We start from the raw sequence: 19,287 nt of genomic DNA, 5'->3' as shown, positions 1-19,287 counted from the left end.
TTTTCTTCTAGCTATCGAATTTTGAAAGGTAGCAAGTAATTCCAGCTATCTTGTTTTAAAGGGCTTGCGAGAGCATCCGCTTAGCCGAGGTATAAAATCCTTTCTTGTCTTAGTGTCTTTATTCGTTTCGGTCGTGTGTAGTATAGCACCGTAAGTGCGGAGCGGAAATGCAATAAAGAATAAAGACGGCGGCGCAAAGCCGGGCTCATAACCTGTTAAAAGGATGTCTTGTTAAGTAATTGATTAAAGGAACTAACTACTAACAGAGAGTAAGATACCCTGATATACACCATTTGGAGCTAGCCAGCTATTGCCAGCCACCGTATTTCAACACACAGTTGGGAGATGGAGCGATAGTTTGAGTCTTGAAGCAAGACGGTCGACAGCCGACCGCACATGCCATGTCGGCCGATGAAGACTTCGCCTTCGCCAATTGCGTCACCAGTTTGTAAGCAATCGGTACATCAACGAAACATATATGACCCAGGACCGTACTGTCGAGAGAAACGTCCAATCCCGTGCAACCGAACATCCAATCAAACATGACATCTCGCGTGTTCATCACCGGCTCCACCGATGGCATCGGCCTCGCCGCCGCCAAACTTCTCACCCAACAAGGCCACAAAGGTTCGGCATCGAGGAGTGCTTAAAGTGCTGCATGAGGCGACTGACATTCGCTAGTTACACTGCACGCCCGGAGTCAGGATCGCGCGGCCCAAGCCAAAGCCGCCCTTCCCGAAGTCGAAGGCGTGCTCATCGGCGACCTCACCAGCCTCGAATCAATCAAGTCCCTCGCCGCCGAAGCCAACAAGGCCGGACCCTGGAGCGCGGTTGTCCATAACGCTGGCGTAGGATTGTCTGGCACAGAAGGCGAGACGGGCGATGGACTGGCCAAGACGTTTCAGGTGAACAGTCTGGCGCCGTATGTGCTGACAGCGTTGATGGAGAAGCCGAAGAAGCTGTTGTATGTTTCTTCGAGTTTGCATTTGAGTGGCGATCCGAGTTTGAAGGATGTGAATTGGAAGGAGAGGAGTTTTGTGCCGATGCAGGCGTATAATGATAGGTGAGGAATGGCTGTGTTCGTTTGTTGAGGTCCGAGCGCGTGCTGATGGCGATTGATAGCAAACTTCACAATGTCCTTCTCGCGAACGCGGTGGCAAGGCACTGGCCAGACGTACAGAGCTGCTCGTATGACCCGGGCTGGGTGAAGACTAAGCTGGGCGGAGGAAGTGCGCCAGGCAGCTCAGCGACATCAGCTGAAGGGATCGCGGCGTACATCAACGGAAAGAGTGGTGCTGGCGATCGGAGCGGTGTCTATTTCAACGTCAGCGGTGCACAGTCACCACAGAAGGCCGCGACCGAAGAAGCAAAGCAGGAAGAGCTCTTGGCAATCTACTCGAAGTTCTCGGGGATCAGCCTTCCCAAGTGAATGGTTGGTATCGTTGCTAGCTAGTGATCGGAGTAACTACTTAGCTAGTACTGGATGAATAAACATTCAAGCGATCAAGGTGTGCCTGGGCGGCAGTGAGCGACTCTCGTCTCCGATGTCCAAGCATTTTCGACCCGGATATCGCTCCAGCCAGAGGCTCTGGCGAGCTTCACGTCAAGCCAGCCACGCGCTTGTTCTTCTTGATCGCCTTCTTCAGAGCATTCTCCTTCTCATCCATCATCCTCTTCGACTCACTCAATTGCCTCTCCGCGATCTCCACGCTCGGCACACCCGCCTCCGAATTCGCACCTTGCAACGCGTGAGCTACCTGCTGCACCCTAGTAACATTTCCCACATGCGGCGGCGGAGTAACAGGAGGCATGACAAATTCGTTGATGTACTTCCTCGCCTCATCGACCAGGAAGGCGCCCTTTTTCATGGTCGATCCGTCCTGCACCATCTGCTCCATGACGCTCACGCCGCGGCCGTTGGCGTTCTCGAATTGGCGTCTCATGTCTTCGAGGTCGATGGTCGGGAATTTGGTGTCGTTCTGTGGCTTTGAAGGGTGGAAGCGGAGTTCCTCTGGCATCTCGCGCAATGCCTGTTCCAGTTCGAGAAATCGTGACTCCAGCTCCTTTGTCAGAGCACGCAAGTGAGCTCCGGAAGGTGTTACCATGCCGCGGTCGAACACGCGAGTGTCTTCTCCGCCGTAGTGAATAGCTGGCACCTTACCCTTGAGGAGAGCCTCGACGTCTTCCTTCTTCAGGTTGACTTTGAAGTCCGGCTTCCACATATTGGAGCTGGCGAGGTCCTTTAATGACACATTCGGCTGTTGCTTTTGGTTGTGACTTGTCGAGATGCGGAAGAGGCTGTCGATGCACTTTTGAATCTCTGGCGCAGACTGCTTCAACTCGGCGATCAACTGTGCCGGGCTCAGGGTGGGAGTCGCCGGAGGTGATGGTCCATTAGGTGACTGCAATATCGGCTGCACTGCCGGAGCCTTTGTCGGTGTCGCGACGACAGTTTCTGCGACTGGAGGCGACTCTGGTTTCACCGCAACCTCTGGCACCACCTTTGGGCCCGGAGACGCGGGGCGACTAGCCGTGGGAGTGCTGTCCGCAGTCGGCACGACGGATTTGGTCTTTGGCTTGGCGGCTTTCTCCTTCTTCGTCTTCTTCATGCGACTGACAACCGCTTCCTGCTCCGTCTCCTGCGCGAGCGCTTTGCCCGCCTGTTCAACTTTGGCCTTCAAATCCTGCTCTTCCTTCTCCTTGGCGATCTTCTGGCGGTCCTTCTTCTGCTGACTTTTCGTCTTGTCCCTCACGGGCGCAGATCCGACTCTGCTAACGCCAGGTGGCGGTGAGTTGGCCCTTGACAAAGAGGTCGAAGCGATCGAAAGATTGTCTGACATAGGATTGTGCTCGCTGGATGGCGTCCCTGGAAGGTGCATGGAGGACACGCTCGGCCGCCGTGACGGCAACCGATGAGCGGCGACATTCGGCAGGGTCGGTGTAAAACTGGGCTGCGCCGGCGGCACATCAGCTTTAGGGACGGTTTGTGTGGACGTCAATCGCAGAGTTCTTGGCGCCGGTCTTGCGGCGGGTGACGCGATTGCACTCGCTGGGCTCTCGGGTAGCTTCGCTGGCGATGATGCGAGCGATGCAGTGCGCTGTGGCTTTGCGTATGACCCTGCCTCGCTGGGAGTGGCCGTTGTTGGTGTCGCGATCTTCTCCTTCTTGTCTGCTGCAGCATTGATGTCAAGTTTGATAAGGGAATGCTTCTTTGTAGGCTCAGGTTTGCTTGTGTCGATCTTGCTCGCGTTGAGCGCTTCAGCTTTGGTTCCGCTTGCAGGAGCGTGGTTCTGACCTTTGGCTGGGCTCGCATCGCCTACTCGCTGTAGACCCGCGCCCTGCGTTGGCGAGGCAGAGACTTTTCTAACATCAGCCACGACAGGCGCCGCCGGCTTGACAGCCAGGTCGTCTGACTGGTCCCGGCGGTCTGAGACAACCTTCTCTTGCTCATCAGCAGAGGTGGCAATCTTGAGGTCGGACGAAGTCGTCGATCGGGATGGCTTGCTAGGTGTTTCTGCAGGTATTATCTTGTCGAAGTCATCTCTCGAGCCTTGCCGTGAAGGTGTGCCTTTGGTGGGCGTCAATGGCACCGCAGGCAGAATCTGCGAAAGATTGCGCTGGACGCTTGCTCTGCTAGAGGGACGAGAGCCAGGCCGTGATGCGCTACCTTCCAGATCTGGCAGTGCGGTAAGCTTGGGCACAGCTGACAGTCCCGGAGGTACAGTCGGCGTTGATCGTCTGCTGGTTTCCAGGCCCGGAGGCATAGAAGGCGTCGATCGTCGTGACCCTTCCAGAGAGATGCCGGATACTGAGGCGTGCTGTCGGGAAGAAGAAGCCAACGGCGGGAAGTCGGTTTCATCTGTAGCTAGTCAGCATTGTGAACCAACAGTGAGTGGCAATCAGTGCAGGTGCAGAGTCAGTGCAATCCTCCTCTTTCCGTGCATGCATGGCGGCGGTGACTACAGCTACAACAGCAGATCAAACTAACTACCTACATCGCCTGCAGTCTAATGTACAGTTGAGTTCTCTCGTCATGGCACGTTTGTGGGTGAATAGTAGTGTAGGAAGCTATCCTGGTAACTATCTTCCCGTCAATCTATCAGCCACGGAGAAGGTCTGCGAGATACGTACAAACGTGACATGACGAGAGAACGGCGAGCGTGCAAGGACGTCGCTCGTCTCAACCCAAGTGACCCCCTCTCCCATCAAAACCAGCCGACTATGGTCATGATGGTTGCTGCGCTTCAAACTGCGATTTTTCGAGTCACTGACCAGCGTCCAACACTTGGCGCCGGTCGAGATCGTCTTTCTGAGCCCCATGAACGCCTTGCAGGAAAAAACGCCAATGTCGATCGCTGGTGCGAACAACAAGTTGAGAGGTATCGCTTCCAAAAACAGAACGCCGAAAAAGACCGCCACCATCTACCATGGTCTGAAGTTGCCGCCATGCATGCCGTTGTTGTACACACCTGCAGCACCCTGGCCAACGAAAGGAGCACCGCCGATGCCACTCGAGCCTTGGTGCAGACGGTGTTGAAGCAGATGGCTGCTGGGATCGACAGAGACATCCACTATACCTCCTCCCGAGGAGGAGGAAGCATTAGCGTGTCTCTTCTTGCCCTTTTTCTTCCTCTGCTTCTCGCCATCACCATAGCCGAGCGGCGTGTACGAAGGGGCGGGAAAGGTACTGCTTTGGCTGGCCTGGTATGCTGCATTCGGATGGGTAGTGTTATAAGGGAAGGAATGTAACTCACGCTTGGCGTCCACGCTCCCATTGGATGCATCGCGACCATTTGCACGCATCATATCTCTCATATAAGTGTCCTGCACATTGCGCGTTCCACCTGCGCCGTATTGGAGACCACCCGTAGCAAACCCGTGGCCTTGTCCGAATGTAAGGTTGCCACTGACTGGAGGAGTACCAGTCGTCTTCAGACCAGGTGGTGGACCTTGCACATTACTGGTGTAGAATTGTCCGTGTGGTTGCTGATGTTGCGCTCCGAAGTGGTAGCCGCCAGCTTGTGGCATCATCGCAGATTGTTGATTCATCAACTTCGGGTTCGCAACGGGCTTGACGGATGCTGAAGCACTTGCGGTATCGTTGGCAAAGGAGTATCGAGACGTGTTGCGTTGATGTCCAGGTGGAGCATTCGTCTGCTGTGGAAAGGACGATTGGAACGCGGAGGATTGATTCCCGCCATTGACGTATGTTCCCTGGACAGTCGGCTTGAGCGTCTGCAGCAGCATCTGTTGGTGTTGCTGGGTCGTTAGCCCTCGCTCACTAGCACTTGGGCTGGATGCTGCGCCTCCAAACTGGAAACGTTGATCAAGTCCACCGTCTTGTCCCGGAGGATGTATGGCTCCCTGCTGACTTCCCGTCGCTCGCTCTTCCGGTTCTCCACCAAGCTGGAGGCTTCCGCTCATTTCAGGATTGTCTTCCGGCTCGATTGCCGGAGGCTGCTGAAAGGCTTGCGCTTCTTGTTCCATGCGCCGCTGTTCCTCTTCTCGTTGCCTCCTGACACGGCGTCGAGCGCCGCCACTGGGATCGAATAACGGGGGATAGTTTTCGATGATATCCCGGTCGGTCTGCGATAAGCTTACAGGGGACCATACGAATGTGAAGTCCTCAATTTTGAAGCCTCTTATCAGCGCTGTCAAAGGCGAAACCAGCAGTCTCTTCGGAGGCGGAGGCGTGGTAGCGGCAGTTTCCGCCGACTTGGTCTCCGGCGGCGCTGTCGATGGTGCCTCGAACTCCTGCGCCGGTTCAACCTGAGCCAAAGCAGGTGTTGATCTGGCCGGCGCCGGACTTCCGTGTGGGGTGCTCATTAGTCGACTCTCGTCGCGGCCCAATGTCGATGGCCTCGTGGCCCAGCTGGCGGTCGAAGGTAACGCGGGCCGCTCGAGCGCCGGGCTTTGCGGAGTGTCCTCGCTCAATTGTCGCATCATGGGCTGCGCGGCAGAAGCAACAGGCTGCTGTGATTGCGGTGGTGGTGGTCGTCCAGAGCCTTGTTGCGAAGAACCAGCATTGAGTGCCGACAGGTCGGCGCGAGAGTAGCTCTCATTGGCCTCGCCCGGCTCATGCAGAAACATGCAATTCCGATTCGTGCATGTCTCACCACGGAGGTACGCTGAACAGTACTTCGTTGTCCCAAATTGAGCCCGCAATGTCCTGTCGCCGTTCTTGGAACCATCCACTGCGGCTATGCAAGACGCCGCATCCTCCTTGCGTTCGTAGGTCACGTACACGCCGACCGAATGGGGATGTGACGGGTCCTTGGCCTTGCTGACGACGATCTTGATGATCTTGCCATACTGTCCGAAATACTGGTCTCCGCGCAGGGTCTGCAACAACTGGTCCTCCTGCGAGTTCGGGCTCAAACCTGTCACATAAACAAGGTTCTTTTGCACGACACGCATCCCGGCCAGATGCTTGCGACTGAGATTATCAGCTTCGGCTTTCTGCTTCTCTTTTTGTAACGCCGCTTGGGTCTTCTTCTGTTTCTGCGCTTGACGGGCCTTATGCGCCGCTGTTTCCTCCGGCGTGATTAGTTTGTAATGTATGTCCTCGTCTCTGTAGGGTCGCCGGCACGCAGGGCACAGGCCGTTCATGTTGGTCTTGACATTGTGGTAACAAAACTGGCATATCTAGGTCGTGTCAGTAAAGCGCCTGAAGGCTTCGCTCAGAGTGCAGAAACGCACCTGGTATCCGCATGGGCACGGCCGGAAGCCTTGATCTGCAAGGTCGAATTCTTCCACGCATAGCGGACATGTTTCCTCCTCGTCGTCGTCAATGAATTGATCCTGCTGTGTTCTCGACATCGCGCGTCACGGTTTCGGGTGTGGCGTCGCAGGAATGAAGCTGGGGAGCGAGGTCTCGCTGAGGGCGCCAGAGTGACAACGGCGCGGCGGTAGAGGAGAGGCGAGGGCGAATTAATCGGATGGAGGGTCGAAGTTGGAGGATAGGTGAGGTTGATGGGAGAAGGAGAAACAGTCGGAGGTGTCTAGATGAAGGAGTTAACGTCGACGGGATGCCAAGCCGCCGCGGGAAGGAACGTCAATGACCGAAGCAGCTCTGGAGGTCTAACATTGAAAGTGACAACAACGACCTCGACCTCATTCACGACAGCGACACACCCATCGCCGACGGGCACCGTTTGACCACCTGCCTTTCCGCCCACTGGACAATCATGGCCTCGCGAACCTCGCTCGCCCGCCCGTTGCGAGCAGTGGCCACTGCCGCCCGCGGAAATGGACAGGCCAGCAGCGCCGTTCGTGCATTCAGCGCGACGGCAGGACGATCGAAAGAGCTTGCAGGAGATATTGGAGCGCTTCCCAACATGCGACACGCACCTCGCGCCTCAGTTGGGCCATTACAAGCACCCATCGTGAATCCCGCAGGTACTTGCAATCCGCCACCGGCTTGCGCGCAGTGCGGCACATGTTGACACGGGCTATGCAGACAAATACCAGGACAAGGCCCAGAGCTTGCACGCATACGGACAGTACCTCATCTCTTGTCTACCCAAGTACATTCAGCAGTAGGTGGACCGATCTCGACGAAAGTGAAAGATTGAAGCACGGACATTGATATTCGTGTAGATTTTCTGTCTGGAAGGACGAGCTCACCATCTACATCCCACCATCTGGCGTCGTACCGACCTTTTCTTTTTTGAAGTACCACACCGCTGCCGAATTCACTTGCGTAGCCGACATTACCGCCGTCGATTATCCCACCCGAGACCAGCGATTCGAGGTCGTCTACAATCTCCTCTCGGTGCGCCACAATGCCCGCATCCGGGTCAAGACATACGCTGATGAGGCGACACCGGTTCCCTCGATCTGCGACCTATACGATGGTGCCAACTGGTACGAGCGGGAGGTCTACGATTTGTTCGGAGTATTCTTCGTCAACCACCCAGATTTGCGACGAATCATGACCGATTACGGATTCGATGGCCATCCACTGCGAAAGGACTTCCCTCTCACGGGCTACACTGAGATCAGATATGACGAGGAGAAGAAGCGGATAGTGGTTGAGCCCCTGGAGTTGACACAGGCATTCAGAAACTTTGAGGGAGGCACCGCCGCGTGGGAACAGGTCGGACCAGGACACGACCGGAAGCCTGAGACTGTGAGTATCACGAAGCAAAACCACACATGGCGCTATCGGATAGAAGCTGACCGCATGCTCACAGTTCAAACTTCCGACGCCCAAGCCAGAACCTCCAAAGGAAGAGGAGAAGAAGAAGTAGAAAGGCTGGCAACTCTGCCGAGTGTAGAATGTGTACATACCCTTTTTGCCAATCATCGGCACGTCAATCATCCCACAACCTCAGTGTTCTTGAACGTGGAACATTCATTGTTGTCCGCTGCATACTTCCATCTTCAGCTCAGCAGCTCGGCCCACCTTCTGTCAGCTTGCCCGAAGAAGGCCCACATCCGTCAAACCTTCTCTTCGGTTGAACTTCACGCTTCACTGATTCTGTCTTCCTGAATAGTGCCCGACACATCGCACATAAGCGTGCACATTAGAAGACCCATCATTCATCAATCTTCTCTGCCTTTCTGATCATCGTTCCATTTCGCACGTTCGACGATCACCCAGTTAAGACAACTCAGCTCCTACTTCTCAACCAGACACAGCAAATATGGCTGATCGAGACTCCCTCACCTCCCGAACTCTACCTTTCATAACACTCTCCGATGGCTCGTTGGCTTCCAAGACCGGACCGCCCCCACCGCTCCCTCACTATCTCAATGCCGAAGGTCGAGCACTGGCACGTTTTGCAGTGGAGGGCAATGTCGTGAGTGAGTACATCCTCTTCATGGTCTCGATGATATCCAGACATTGATCGTTGAGTAGTCACTGGTGGTGCTGGCACTCTCGGACTTTCTGCCGCTCGAGCACTACTCGAACACGGTGCATCTGGTATAGCGCTGTGGGATCTCGAAAGCACGCTACGAACCTCACAGACGTCCATTCTCGCTCTAGCAAAGGACTTTCCCAAGACACGAGTCTTCAGCATCGGTGTCGACGTCACAGACGTAGAAGGCATTGCTGAAGCCGTTACAACCGTCGTCAAGACACTGGGATCCTTGGACCATCTCTTCTGTTTCGCCGGAATCGTCGGCTGTGTACACTCCATGGAAATGACGGAAGCACAATGGCGGAAGACCTTGGACGTGAACACGACCGGTTCGTTTCTCTGTGCTCAAGCTGCGGCAAAGCAGATCGCCTCCCAGGACAACGGCGGCTCGATCACCTTCATTGCATCGATTAGCGGTCACCGAGTGAACTTTCCTCAAGCTCAGGTTGCCTACAATGTGTCGAAAGCAGCCATCATATCTCTCAAGTCCAGCCTGGCCGCAGAGTGGGCTGTACATGGTATTCGTGTCAATTCGATCTCGCCTGGGTACATGGACACCATTCTCAACGCTGGAGAGGGAAGCATTGCTGAAGCGCGCGATGTCTGGGCTGCAAGAAATCCCATGGGAAGAATGGGTGCAGTTGGCGAGCTCGATGGCATGTGCGTGCTGCTGGCGAGCCGGGCAGGTAGCTACATCAATGGCTCGGATCTTGTGATTGATGGTGGCCAGATAGCTTTCTAGGCTCATACTCAGCGCAGAATGGGGAAGACATAGATTATCCTCTCCTTGCATCTCATGCAGAATCACATCGCTGCATATAACCAAGATTTCCTGATCAGTCACCTTTTAAGCTATACTGGCCAGTGTACCGTTCACTGAGTACATGATTGAGTCCCACTTCACTTCATTGGCATACTCGACTGTCTGTTCTCACCACCTGCTAACCCTCTTAGGTTGTCCTGCCTCATCAGGCAAACGACTGAAGAGTCACTCTCCACATTTTCGTCATGTGCATAGCTTTAATTCGACTGGTATGAACGATAGGAGTAATGCTTAGCGTATGATGCACATAATTGAACAAAGGATAGCAGCCACCAGTGTGGTTCAAAACTTCACCCATTCCCGAAACCAACTGCACCATACTCAACAGCCTTGCTCAATTTTTCCTTCAACGTCTCCACACTTGCATACTTTGGCAAAATGAGTGTTCCAAAGCAAGTCGAGCTTGTGGGCAGATTATTCAGACTCTCCGGATGGCCCCTCTTGATCACAAACGTCAACTGCGAAGCACCAGTGATTGGAATGCGCTCAGCAGCAGTGACGAATTTGAGCAGCTGCTTCTGCTTCTCCTGCGACCAAGAAGTGACGACATCCCAGAAAGAGGTGATGTATCTCGACTTTGCGTCGTAGCCATCGTAGCGTGTGGCGGCGCGGAGGTCGTTAATGTCCAGAGTATCGGAGCCTTCCACGTATGCTTTGAGCGCTTTCATGCCAAAAAGTTGCAGGGTGAGAGGCTCGAACAGACCGGCTGAATGGAAGCCTTTAAGGAAAGCTGTCAGCTGCGGAAGTACCGAGTAGCACGTCAACCATTTGATATGGGCTTGGACGTAGTTGTCTTTATTGGCCGATGTCACAGTCTTCGGGGTTCTCGTGGACAATTTGAGATGCCAACCAGGCCATTCATTTAGGAGGGCCCGATAATCGAGGCTGGGAGCTTCGGGGGTCTCTCGGTATTCCACAGCAGTAGCGGACTCCTCGTGGTGCGACAGAGGGGCGGCATTCGTGATTGACATTCTGAATTTGCCCCCTATCGAATGTGATGATGGCAGATGTGCCGCCAGTCGCAGACCGTTCGCTTCGAGTGGAAATGAGTATTCGAGTTCTAAGTCATCCACGTCGTTGTCTAGAATGCTTTGCAATGATCTCGCAGTGGTCGGCCAGCAGTCAACAATTTTCTCCAGCGTAATGTGATCGCGAGGAGATCCAGGTCCTTCTCCGTTGTGGGCTAGGAAGTAGTAGAAGACCCAAGGCAAGTTCACTGGCAGCGTGATACCATTGTAAATCGCCAGGGCCATGAGCAGCCCGACCAATTCGAACATGTAGAGAGGCTGAAGACAACCGGGACGGAAGTAGCTGCAGCCTGTCGTTGAGTCGGTAGTGAACAGTTCTATACCAATGTCAGACAAACCACCAAATACACGGGCATCGCTCCACTCACGGGCTTGCTCGGAGAAGACTTCTCTGCACACGAGGTTGAAGAATTCGATTTGGACGCCCCCAAGATCATGTCCAACCTCAAGCTCGTCCACTTCGCCAAGTCGAACTCGGAGCGGACGTCGGAGCTCTGACTTTCTGCGTTGCCAGAGCTGATCGAAGGCGTCCTGTAGGATATTGTTGCGACTGACACTCACCAGTAAGTAATACTGCCGTTCGTGTCGACTCTGTTCGCTGTGTGGAGGGTCGAGCCAGAGCGGAAACACTTTGTCATGCAGCTGGCGTGCTTGAGAGACCTCGCTGTGTGCTCGCCTGTGCGCATGAATCAGTGTCCACTGTATCGTTGGAAATGTGCGGCATGGCTTCCGGCTGAGTAGCACGGTGCGCCGACTTTGTGCAGGAGAACGGAGAGAATGGAAGCACATACATACCTCATTAAAAGATGGTTCAATGTTCGGAAAAAGAGGCAGAAGTCGTATACCGACAGCATGAAATTCCATAGGAGGAGATGCTCCTCATCGGTTGCAATGGGCCTCAACCAAGACTGTGCGAGCTCCACTGCCGAGACGTAGGATGAGATCATGGGCATATAGAAGTCCTCGCCCTGTAGAATCCTGTGCGAGCCAGCGTAGGCATAGAGCGCATCGATCATGGCCAGTATTCCATGACAGGTGCTGCCACTCCTGACAACATCTTGAGCATTCCAGTGCTTGGCGAAGGCCCTCTTGAGCCAGATGAGTAGGGCGAGAGCTCTCAACGGAGCGATCTCCATGGCAAACAGGCGGGATATGAGCACAGATCGGATACAATGGGCCCGGTCGGAACCCCGTTGCGTGGAATCTGCCACCACTTTCTCCAACAAGGTCCTCTTGGCAACTACGCGGCAGATCCGCTCCAACAGTCGTATGTTTGGCTCGTGGTTGATGCTGTCCAGTATGACCGGGTCGCAGTGTTCGGGTTCTACTGGCAGGGTATGACCGCTCATCTGAGCATACGCCTTTCCTTTGCTGATGATGACGCGATCTGCCGCTCGCCAATATGGCATGGACACTGTCAAGGGTAATCTCTCGAGGAGCCATTCCAGAGCCGGTACAAGCACTTGCGCCAGATCGGCATTCGGGCGAAACTCTTTGCCGGGCTTGTGGACCGACTCGTCCAAGAGAGCTGTGACCTGCTTGTGAAAGCTGTCGAGCGCCTTAAACTCTGGAAATGCGATCACAGCGCCGGGCGTGCGGCTCACGGCTAGACGGGAGATGGCCCCGGTGTCGCACAATCGTTGAACCAGAGAAGACTCATCGCGAGGACCGTAGGCATTAGAGGTGGTATCCGCTCCGGGACTGGCAAAGCGATTCGGGTCGTAGAACGGACAAAGATGTCGACGTGGATTGGGGCCGGCGCATATTGTCAGGGCAATAGCTCGTGCCGATCTATGTTTGTACACTCGAACTGGCGCTTTCGCAGTATTGAGCCGCCCAGTGCGACACATGGATTCTCGACAGTCTTCGACATGGCAGCCCTCGGTCAGCTGGCCAGAATAACTGCGATAATGTCAGTGCATCAAGTTTCCCGCACATGTCGGAAGTAGTCTTACAGCGATAGTAAGTCCTGTACGTCGCGGACGTCGACGCTTGAATCTTGATCGGATTGGTCGTCATCGGGAGACTCAATGGAAGTCACGACGATTTCTTGCTTCTCGGACATCGATTCTCGTGGTACGTATGACATGATGAAGAATGGCTTGGTAGTCGCGGTATTGAGGTATGTTGATGCTCAACGGTAAGTGGCCGTTCAGATATCCATGTTGTTTTCATCATAGCCAGCCCTTCTCCAGACATCTCGTGACATACCATGCATCTGTCGATACTTCCGTGGTCATTTGATGGAGAGACGTGCTCGAGAAGTCACGAAAGGATCCAAGTGGCTGTGCTGTGGCGCATGATCGACCCCGTCCCCGTCACGAGGCAGCTAGAACCTACACTCCTCGGAAAAAAGTTCCTGGACTTTGCCTTTGCGACCACGATCTCACATTCACCATTTCGCCGCCATGGCCACAGAGGGAAAGAATGCGCTGCCTACAAAGGTCGCAGCGATGAAGGCACGGAAGCGTCAGAAGGTAGAGACGAATTCAAGTGCAGCACAGAGCGAAACCGATGACCAGAGGACGAGCAAAAAGCGCGCTTCACCATCTGGCAGTGCAGCGAAGCCAAAGCGACGAAAGCTCGCGACGACTGCTCCTTCGAGGACGGTGGATCCTAATAGTCTGGAATGGCGGAAAGTCGATTTGCCGGACCGCATGGAGGACGCAGAGGGACTTTTGATGTTTGACGAGATTGAAGATGTTGATGTTGTGAGGGAAGGGGAGAAGATAACTTTCCGTACGACCAAGGCGGCTCCTAGCCAGGCGACCCACGACGATGGCAAAGACAACGAAAACGACAACGACGATGCGGAGTCTTGGAATGGCTTTGGAGATGAGCCAACAGAAGCACTTTCTAGCGTACCACCTGCAAAGGAATCTGGTAATGATCAAGAGACTTCAGCGACGGCCAAGAAGAATGCGAAGTTGAAGGCGAAGGAGAAAGCGAAAGCCAAAGAAAAGGCGAAAGCGAAAAGTTCGAAACGAACTACTGCAGACGAAGTCGACTCCAATCCAATGCCTTCAGCTCATGGCGTATTCGAATCACTAGCAGAGGATGCAAACGACTCTGCTGCTGATGTCTCTGCTTGGAGGCCTCTCAAGCTCTGTCCTGACACAATGGCAGCTTTGGCCGCACTGAAGTTCTCCAAGCCTACAGCGATCCAGAAGTTTGTCATTCCGGAGGTCCTCGCAGGCCACGATGTGATCGGCAAGGCTTCTACAGGTTCGGGCAAAACACTAGCATTTGGCATCCCAATCCTTGAACGGTTCCTGGAATCTGCAGTGGGCGCTGACGGGAAGCGTGCAAAACGCGCGCCTCTTGCGCTGATCTTGTCGCCGACCAGAGAATTGGCGGTCCAACTTGACCAACATCTTACTTCACTCTGCTCGTCAGGTCTATCCAGGCGACCATGGATCGCGACCTTGACAGGAGGAATGTCGATACAGAAGCAACAACGACAGTTGAAGGATGCAGATATCGTGGTGGCCACTCCTGGACGTCTGTGGGAGATCATCGAATCTGGGAGAGGGACTGCGGCAATGCTGAAGCAGATTGAATTTCTTGTCATCGATGAGGCAGATCGACTACTCAGTGAAGGCCAGTTCAAGGAAGTTGAGGAGATTCTGAACTCGCTCGATCGTGTGGACGATGCCGAAGGGGCGGAGGAGGGTGATGAAACCGTGGCAGATGCACCTGAAGGCGACAAGACGGAGCGTCAGACACTGGTCTTCTCCGCAACCTTTGACCGGGCTCTCCAAAAGAAGCTGGTGGGCAAAGTGAACCGCCAGAGCGCTCTGATGGGCAGCAAAGAATCGATGGAGTACCTGCTTGGGAAGCTCAACTTTCGCGAGGAGGAGCCCAAGTTCATCGATGCGAATCCCGTGAATCAGCTCGCATCAGGTCTTCGCGAAGGTTTGATCGAATGCTCTGGAACTGAGAAAGACCTCTACCTCTACGCTCTGCTGCTGCATGAAACACCCACAAGAGCGATGGTGTTCACCAACTCCATCAGTGCGGTTCGGCGCATCACGCCTTTACTGCAGTACCTTAACATCAACGCCATGGCGCTGCATTCTGGCATGCCCCAAAAGGCTCGCTTGAGGTCTATTGAGCGTTTCAGTCAGAAGCACGGAAGCGGGAAGGGCCAGCGCAGTGTATTGATCGCTACCGACGTGGCTGCGCGCGGTCTGGACATTAAAGGTGTGGATCTCGTGGTGCACTACCACCTTCCTAGAGCTGCCGATACATACGTGCATCGCTCAGGCCGCACAGCTCGTGCAGGACAGAAGGGCGCCTCGATTTTGATCTGTGGCCCGGAAGAAGTTGCAGGTGTTCGCAGGCTGGTGGCCAAAGTGCACGCTCATTCCGCTGCAACCAAGGAAAATGGGACTGCGGCCAAGCAGGGACACTACATCCAAACCATCGACATTGATCGACGCTTGGTATCCCGTGTGCGGCCGCGGGCGGCACTTGCGAAGAAACTTGCCGACGCCACCATCGCCAAGGAGAAACAGCACAAAGAGGACGACTTCATGCGTAGTGCGGCGGAAGAGCTTGGTGTCGACTACGATAGTGAGGAGTTTGAGAAGGAGGCTACCGGCAAGCGTGGCCGCGGTAATGGGAGGAAGAAGAAAGAACGCGAATCGCGGGATCTCACCAAAGGCGAGCTCGGAGCCATGAAGGCAGAGCTGAAAGCCCTTCTGAAAGAGCGCATCAATACTGGCGTGAGCGAGAAATATTTGACGTCCGGGCGTGTCGACATTGACGAGCTGCTGCGGCAACAGGATGAAGGCACGGCAAACACTGGCGGCTTCTTGGGCAATGTTGAATCTCTGCTCGTGGCGGAGGAGCAGAAGAAGGATTAGACTATCTTTTATCCAATGTCAAGCCGTCTATTCCACCCTCATATTCTGACACATCGTACTCGTTTGGATATTTCTCCATGATCTTCTTCATTGCCGCCATCTGTTCTCTCTGCTCGGTGGTGGGCTCAGCGTAAACGTCACTCATCATGTTCCCTAGTCGTGGCTTCTTTTCCTTTTCAGCTTTTCGATACGCCGTCAAAACATTTTTACGGGTCTCAGCCCGCAAGTCCTTCTCTTTCTCCTCGTTCCAGATCCCCTTTCCCTCCATCCATTTACGGAGACGAGTGATGGGATTATCTCTCCGCTTCCAGTCTTCGACTTCCACTTTTGCGCGGTATGCGAACGAGTCGTCTGATGTGCTGTGATGCGACACGCGATAGCTCATAGCCTCGATGAGGACGGGCCTGCCTCCATCCTGCAATGCTAGCTCTCTTGCTCGCTTTGTCACCTCGCGGACCGCCAAGATGTCGTTGCCATCAACACGGATGGTGTCAATGCCATATCCTACGCCACGAGAAGCGATACCATCTCCACGGTACTGCTCCAACGTCGGTGTGCTGATGGCATATCCATTATTTCGGCAAATAAACAGAACCGGGCATGCTCGCGTTGCAGCGATGTTCAACGCAGCGTGAAAGTCTCCTTCTGAGGCTGCTCCTTCGCCAAAATAGCAAGCAACGACTCGCGGGTCGTCCGTAGGATTCTGCTGGTTCTGTATCTTTACCGCGTACGCAGCACCTGAGGCATGAGGTATTTGCGTCGCCAAGGGACTGCTGATCGTGTGAATGTGATACTTCTCGCTGCCGTAGTGTACGGGCATATTCCTGGCCAAACCTGGATCGTCCTTGGTCGCGAACAGCTGTGCCATGTAGTCGTCGAATGTGAAGCCTCGATATTGGAAGATGCCAGTCTCTCGATATTGAGCGAAGATCGGATCCCTAGGGTCTAGAGAGCTTGCACTGCCCACTGCTATGCCTTCCTCGCCAGCTGACACCATGTAGAAGCTGACTTTGCCCTGTCTCTGTGCGTCGAACATGATCACATCCATGATTGACACGCTGACCATGTCCTTGTATAGCCTCAAGACCTCCTCATCACTGATATCCGGCTGCTCTTTCTCAATCACTGCTCCATCCTGGTCCAAGACTCGAAACGTAGGCATGGCATCGTCCTCGCCGGCTCGTGCGAACTTCAGGGAGGTAGTGAATCTTGAATTGACAGCTCCTGGAAAGTGTACACTAGACACAGAGTCAGAACAGTACCAGCAGCATATCAGTCTGGACCTTCTGCTCACCGATCGGATCCAGGCTTCTGTGATACAGAGTTCCATCTTCGCTGACAGCTGAAGCAGACATGAGCTTTGGCTTGTCTACGAAGCGCTGCCTTCGCCAGTAACGTTCGCTCCAGGGACACGAAAGATCGTTTCATCGCCATTCCGGTATGCGAAGGGCGAATTGTGTACACATCTCATGGAGAGACAGTGGCAGCCCTCGCATTGGTTGAAGAAGCAAATGGATCGGTTAGTCACGGCCTTACTTCCCCTCGTGGAGGAGCGTACCACGTGTGTACCTACCTTATTAAGGTAGTTCTACCTGCCCTGCGACTCATCACGTGACTCGCTTAGAACATCACGTTCCTCCGTCTTGCCTACCTTGACTTTCTTTCCTCCCCTACGCTCTTATTTCGCAGAGAAATACTGCCCATGCGAAGATACTGCTTTCCTACCAAACATCATGTTGGCAGGAAGAACCAAGACTACAAGGACGAGCAGGAATAGAGACTGGCGACAAGCAGACACCAGACAAGACGAGCATATTATTTCGATCTCGAACACGCGCAGCTCCGCAGAGAATGACTTCCTGAATTACGCTCAGTGGCCTTCGACTGTATTCCAACACGTCACTCTGTGAGACACCCGGGCCAATGCCCATCCCACGAATCCCACCACAAGGCATTCTCTCACAGTGCGGGGCTGGAAGCAAGCTAGGTCTCTGTGGCCTCATAGAGCGTACAGACAGCGCTATTGCACCTGCATCCATATATCTGGCAGACGCCTGACCTGTAGACGCAGTACATTGGCGGGCAGGCGACTTGCCGCTTGGTCACCTGGAGCGGGTTCGGGTTTGGGCTTATAACGAACTCGGCCATAGATTCAATTTGTGCATGTGGTTTGATCTCGTCCGGAGGGTGGAGAAGCTGTTCTTCGGGCACATCTTGCGGGTTGGCAGTAGCGTAAGTCGTGCGTTCGTTTTCGGCGTCACTGGCTGACAGAAGAGGAGCTCGAACGTCGAGCCAATGCTGAAGTTGCTCAGGGGTGAGGCGAGCGGCATCCACGACGCTGCCATCAGCGAGGTAGGCCCGATAGATCCCGTCCGGGTCCACGAAAGCGAAACCTGGACGAGAGTGTAGTCCCTTCAAGGCAGGAAACCCTTCCAGTGGATTGGAGGTCGCCAGTCTCAGGCCACGGTCGCTGTTCTGCGAGCCGCCAGTCAGCTTCTGAGCATACCAAGGACCAAGAACGTGAGGAATGTTACCTGAGGTGCTGCAAGCGCACGGACGAACCAAGAGGCTCCGAGAAGTGTCTGGATCATGAGCTTCATGGCAGTGATCGCAGTATGAGAACAGGAGTGCTTGGCTTGGCAATGAGCTCGGAGTCCGAAGATGTTCGTTTCGCGTGGTTCGAGGCCCAACATATATGCTCCAGGCCACTCATTCTTTCCTCCGACGAGTGTACACGCACTAGCTCGACCTGCCATGTATGTCGTGATCCAGGCATCGGCAGTTACGTTTATTTTTCCTCCGATTATGCACGCACACAAACTCGGCTCGCCGTGCATGTGTCCTAGTGGTCTGGCCATTGACAAGTTACTTTTCCTTTCCTTCGACTATGCACCTATACGAGCTCGGCTCGCCGTTCATGTCGGTCGGAGGTCTAGCCATCGACAAGTTAGTATTCTTTTCTCTGATCACGCACATGCACGAGCTCTGCTTGCTGTGCGTGTCGTTTCGAGGTTTAGCCGTAGACAAGTCCTTAGTCGCTTGCCCTTTGAGGATGTAACTACGCATAGTCGGCCTGCTGAGCATGTCGTTTTAGGTCTAGCCACGGGCAAGTCACGTTGACATTTCCTCTGGGCACAACAAGCTCGGACTGTCGTGCATATCGTCTCGAAGGTCAGCCGTAGGTACCTCACACTCTCTTCACCCCTGAACATGCATCTACATGAGCTCGGAGTGCTGTTCCGCGATGGTTGGCGGCTTCTTTTACGGGCAAGATGCAACCTCAAGCACGGTCCCGTCCAAGCCGAAGCAGTGTCAAGCAAGGCAAGGGTGAAGCTTACTTGCATTAGAGCTAGGACTAACGCATGTTCCACCTGAACAAGATATACCACATGCAGCCTTAGCTCTCCAGCACCTCCTCCCACCGAGACCGTTACTCGTCGACTGATGGTAATGCTTGCAGTGGTAATGTGCTGTCTTGGACGTCTGCATGTTCCGAAGATGCTCCAGGCGCCGCACAGCGCTAAGTTACCCGGTCCATGAGCATGCGTGATGCTGCGAACCGTGGCTCTAGCAGCGGTTCGTTTTATGCGGCTCGCATTTGGGATTCATGCAAGCGGTGATGGACTCCGAATGTAGCAGTGTCGTGCTCGACAGCTCATATGTCGTCAGCTCGGTCGATGAATGTCCTCGTGACCGCGGAG

General features: G+C 54.3%; 9 protein-coding genes across 9 annotated transcripts; 4 read left to right on the top strand and 5 right to left on the bottom strand.

Moving 5' to 3' along the window:
* Positions 1-538: 538 nt before the first annotated feature.
* Positions 539-1,429, top strand: MYCGRDRAFT_71358 (uncharacterized protein; the record flags this gene model as incomplete). Its single annotated transcript, XM_003853285.1, has 3 exons — positions 539-627; positions 682-1,063; positions 1,123-1,429. The coding sequence occupies 3 exons, from the start codon at positions 543-545 to the stop codon at positions 1,427-1,429; spliced, it is 774 nt and encodes a 257-aa protein (XP_003853333.1).
* Positions 1,430-1,598: 169 nt separating this feature from the next.
* Positions 1,599-6,819, bottom strand: MOT2 (general negative regulator of transcription subunit 4; the record flags this gene model as incomplete). The annotated part of the gene is made up of 4 exons (XM_003853024.1): positions 1,599-3,859; positions 4,470-4,709; positions 4,845-6,645; positions 6,700-6,819. 4 exons carry the CDS (start codon positions 6,817-6,819, stop codon positions 1,599-1,601), a joined length of 4,422 nt encoding a protein of 1,473 aa, XP_003853072.1.
* Positions 6,820-7,119: 300 nt separating this feature from the next.
* On the top strand, positions 7,120-8,252 carry MYCGRDRAFT_71354 (uncharacterized protein; the record flags this gene model as incomplete). Its single annotated transcript, XM_003853286.1, has 4 exons — positions 7,120-7,398; positions 7,460-7,538; positions 7,600-8,131; positions 8,217-8,252. 4 exons carry the CDS (start codon positions 7,188-7,190, stop codon positions 8,250-8,252), a joined length of 858 nt encoding a protein of 285 aa, XP_003853334.1.
* A 269-nt stretch (positions 8,253-8,521) lies between these two features.
* Positions 8,522-9,723, top strand: MYCGRDRAFT_104239 (uncharacterized protein; the record flags this gene model as incomplete). Its single annotated transcript, XM_003853287.1, has 2 exons — positions 8,522-8,808; positions 8,864-9,723. 2 exons carry the CDS (start codon positions 8,649-8,651, stop codon positions 9,607-9,609), a joined length of 906 nt encoding a protein of 301 aa, XP_003853335.1.
* A 150-nt stretch (positions 9,724-9,873) lies between these two features.
* Positions 9,874-10,484, bottom strand: MYCGRDRAFT_104237 (uncharacterized protein; the record flags this gene model as incomplete). The annotated part of the gene is made up of 1 exon (XM_003853023.1): positions 9,874-10,484. The coding sequence occupies one exon, from the start codon at positions 10,356-10,358 to the stop codon at positions 9,981-9,983; it is 378 nt and encodes a 125-aa protein (XP_003853071.1).
* A 345-nt stretch (positions 10,485-10,829) lies between these two features.
* MYCGRDRAFT_104236 (uncharacterized protein) lies at positions 10,830-11,582 on the bottom strand (the record flags this gene model as incomplete). The annotated part of the gene is made up of 3 exons (XM_003853022.1): positions 10,830-11,035; positions 11,087-11,394; positions 11,514-11,582. Coding segments are annotated over 3 exons (573 nt in total), but the record flags the coding sequence as incomplete, so codon positions are not given.
* Positions 11,583-13,171: 1,589 nt separating this feature from the next.
* MYCGRDRAFT_41129 (uncharacterized protein) lies at positions 13,172-15,586 on the top strand (the record flags this gene model as incomplete). The annotated part of the gene is made up of 2 exons (XM_003853288.1): positions 13,172-14,401; positions 14,435-15,586. The coding sequence occupies 2 exons, from the start codon at positions 13,172-13,174 to the stop codon at positions 15,584-15,586; spliced, it is 2,382 nt and encodes a 793-aa protein (XP_003853336.1).
* Position 15,587: 1 nt separating this feature from the next.
* Positions 15,588-17,042, bottom strand: MYCGRDRAFT_71347 (uncharacterized protein; the record flags this gene model as incomplete). Its single annotated transcript, XM_003853021.1, has 2 exons — positions 15,588-16,824; positions 16,881-17,042. The coding sequence occupies 2 exons, from the start codon at positions 17,018-17,020 to the stop codon at positions 15,588-15,590; spliced, it is 1,377 nt and encodes a 458-aa protein (XP_003853069.1).
* A 414-nt stretch (positions 17,043-17,456) lies between these two features.
* On the bottom strand, positions 17,457-18,670 carry MYCGRDRAFT_92696 (uncharacterized protein; the record flags this gene model as incomplete). Its single annotated transcript, XM_003853020.1, has 5 exons — positions 17,457-17,577; positions 17,646-17,979; positions 18,093-18,335; positions 18,402-18,436; positions 18,561-18,670. The coding sequence occupies 5 exons, from the start codon at positions 18,668-18,670 to the stop codon at positions 17,457-17,459; spliced, it is 843 nt and encodes a 280-aa protein (XP_003853068.1).
* Positions 18,671-19,287: the final 617 nt, after the last annotated feature.

The sequence above is a fragment of the Zymoseptoria tritici genome, chromosome 4 (genome assembly GCF_000219625.1).
Source record: "Zymoseptoria tritici IPO323 chromosome 4, whole genome shotgun sequence".
Lineage (NCBI taxonomy): Eukaryota > Fungi > Ascomycota > Dothideomycetes > Mycosphaerellales > Mycosphaerellaceae > Zymoseptoria > Zymoseptoria tritici.
Note: the sequence above shows the minus strand (reverse complement) of the source record. Positions and strands in the feature narration are given on the sequence as shown.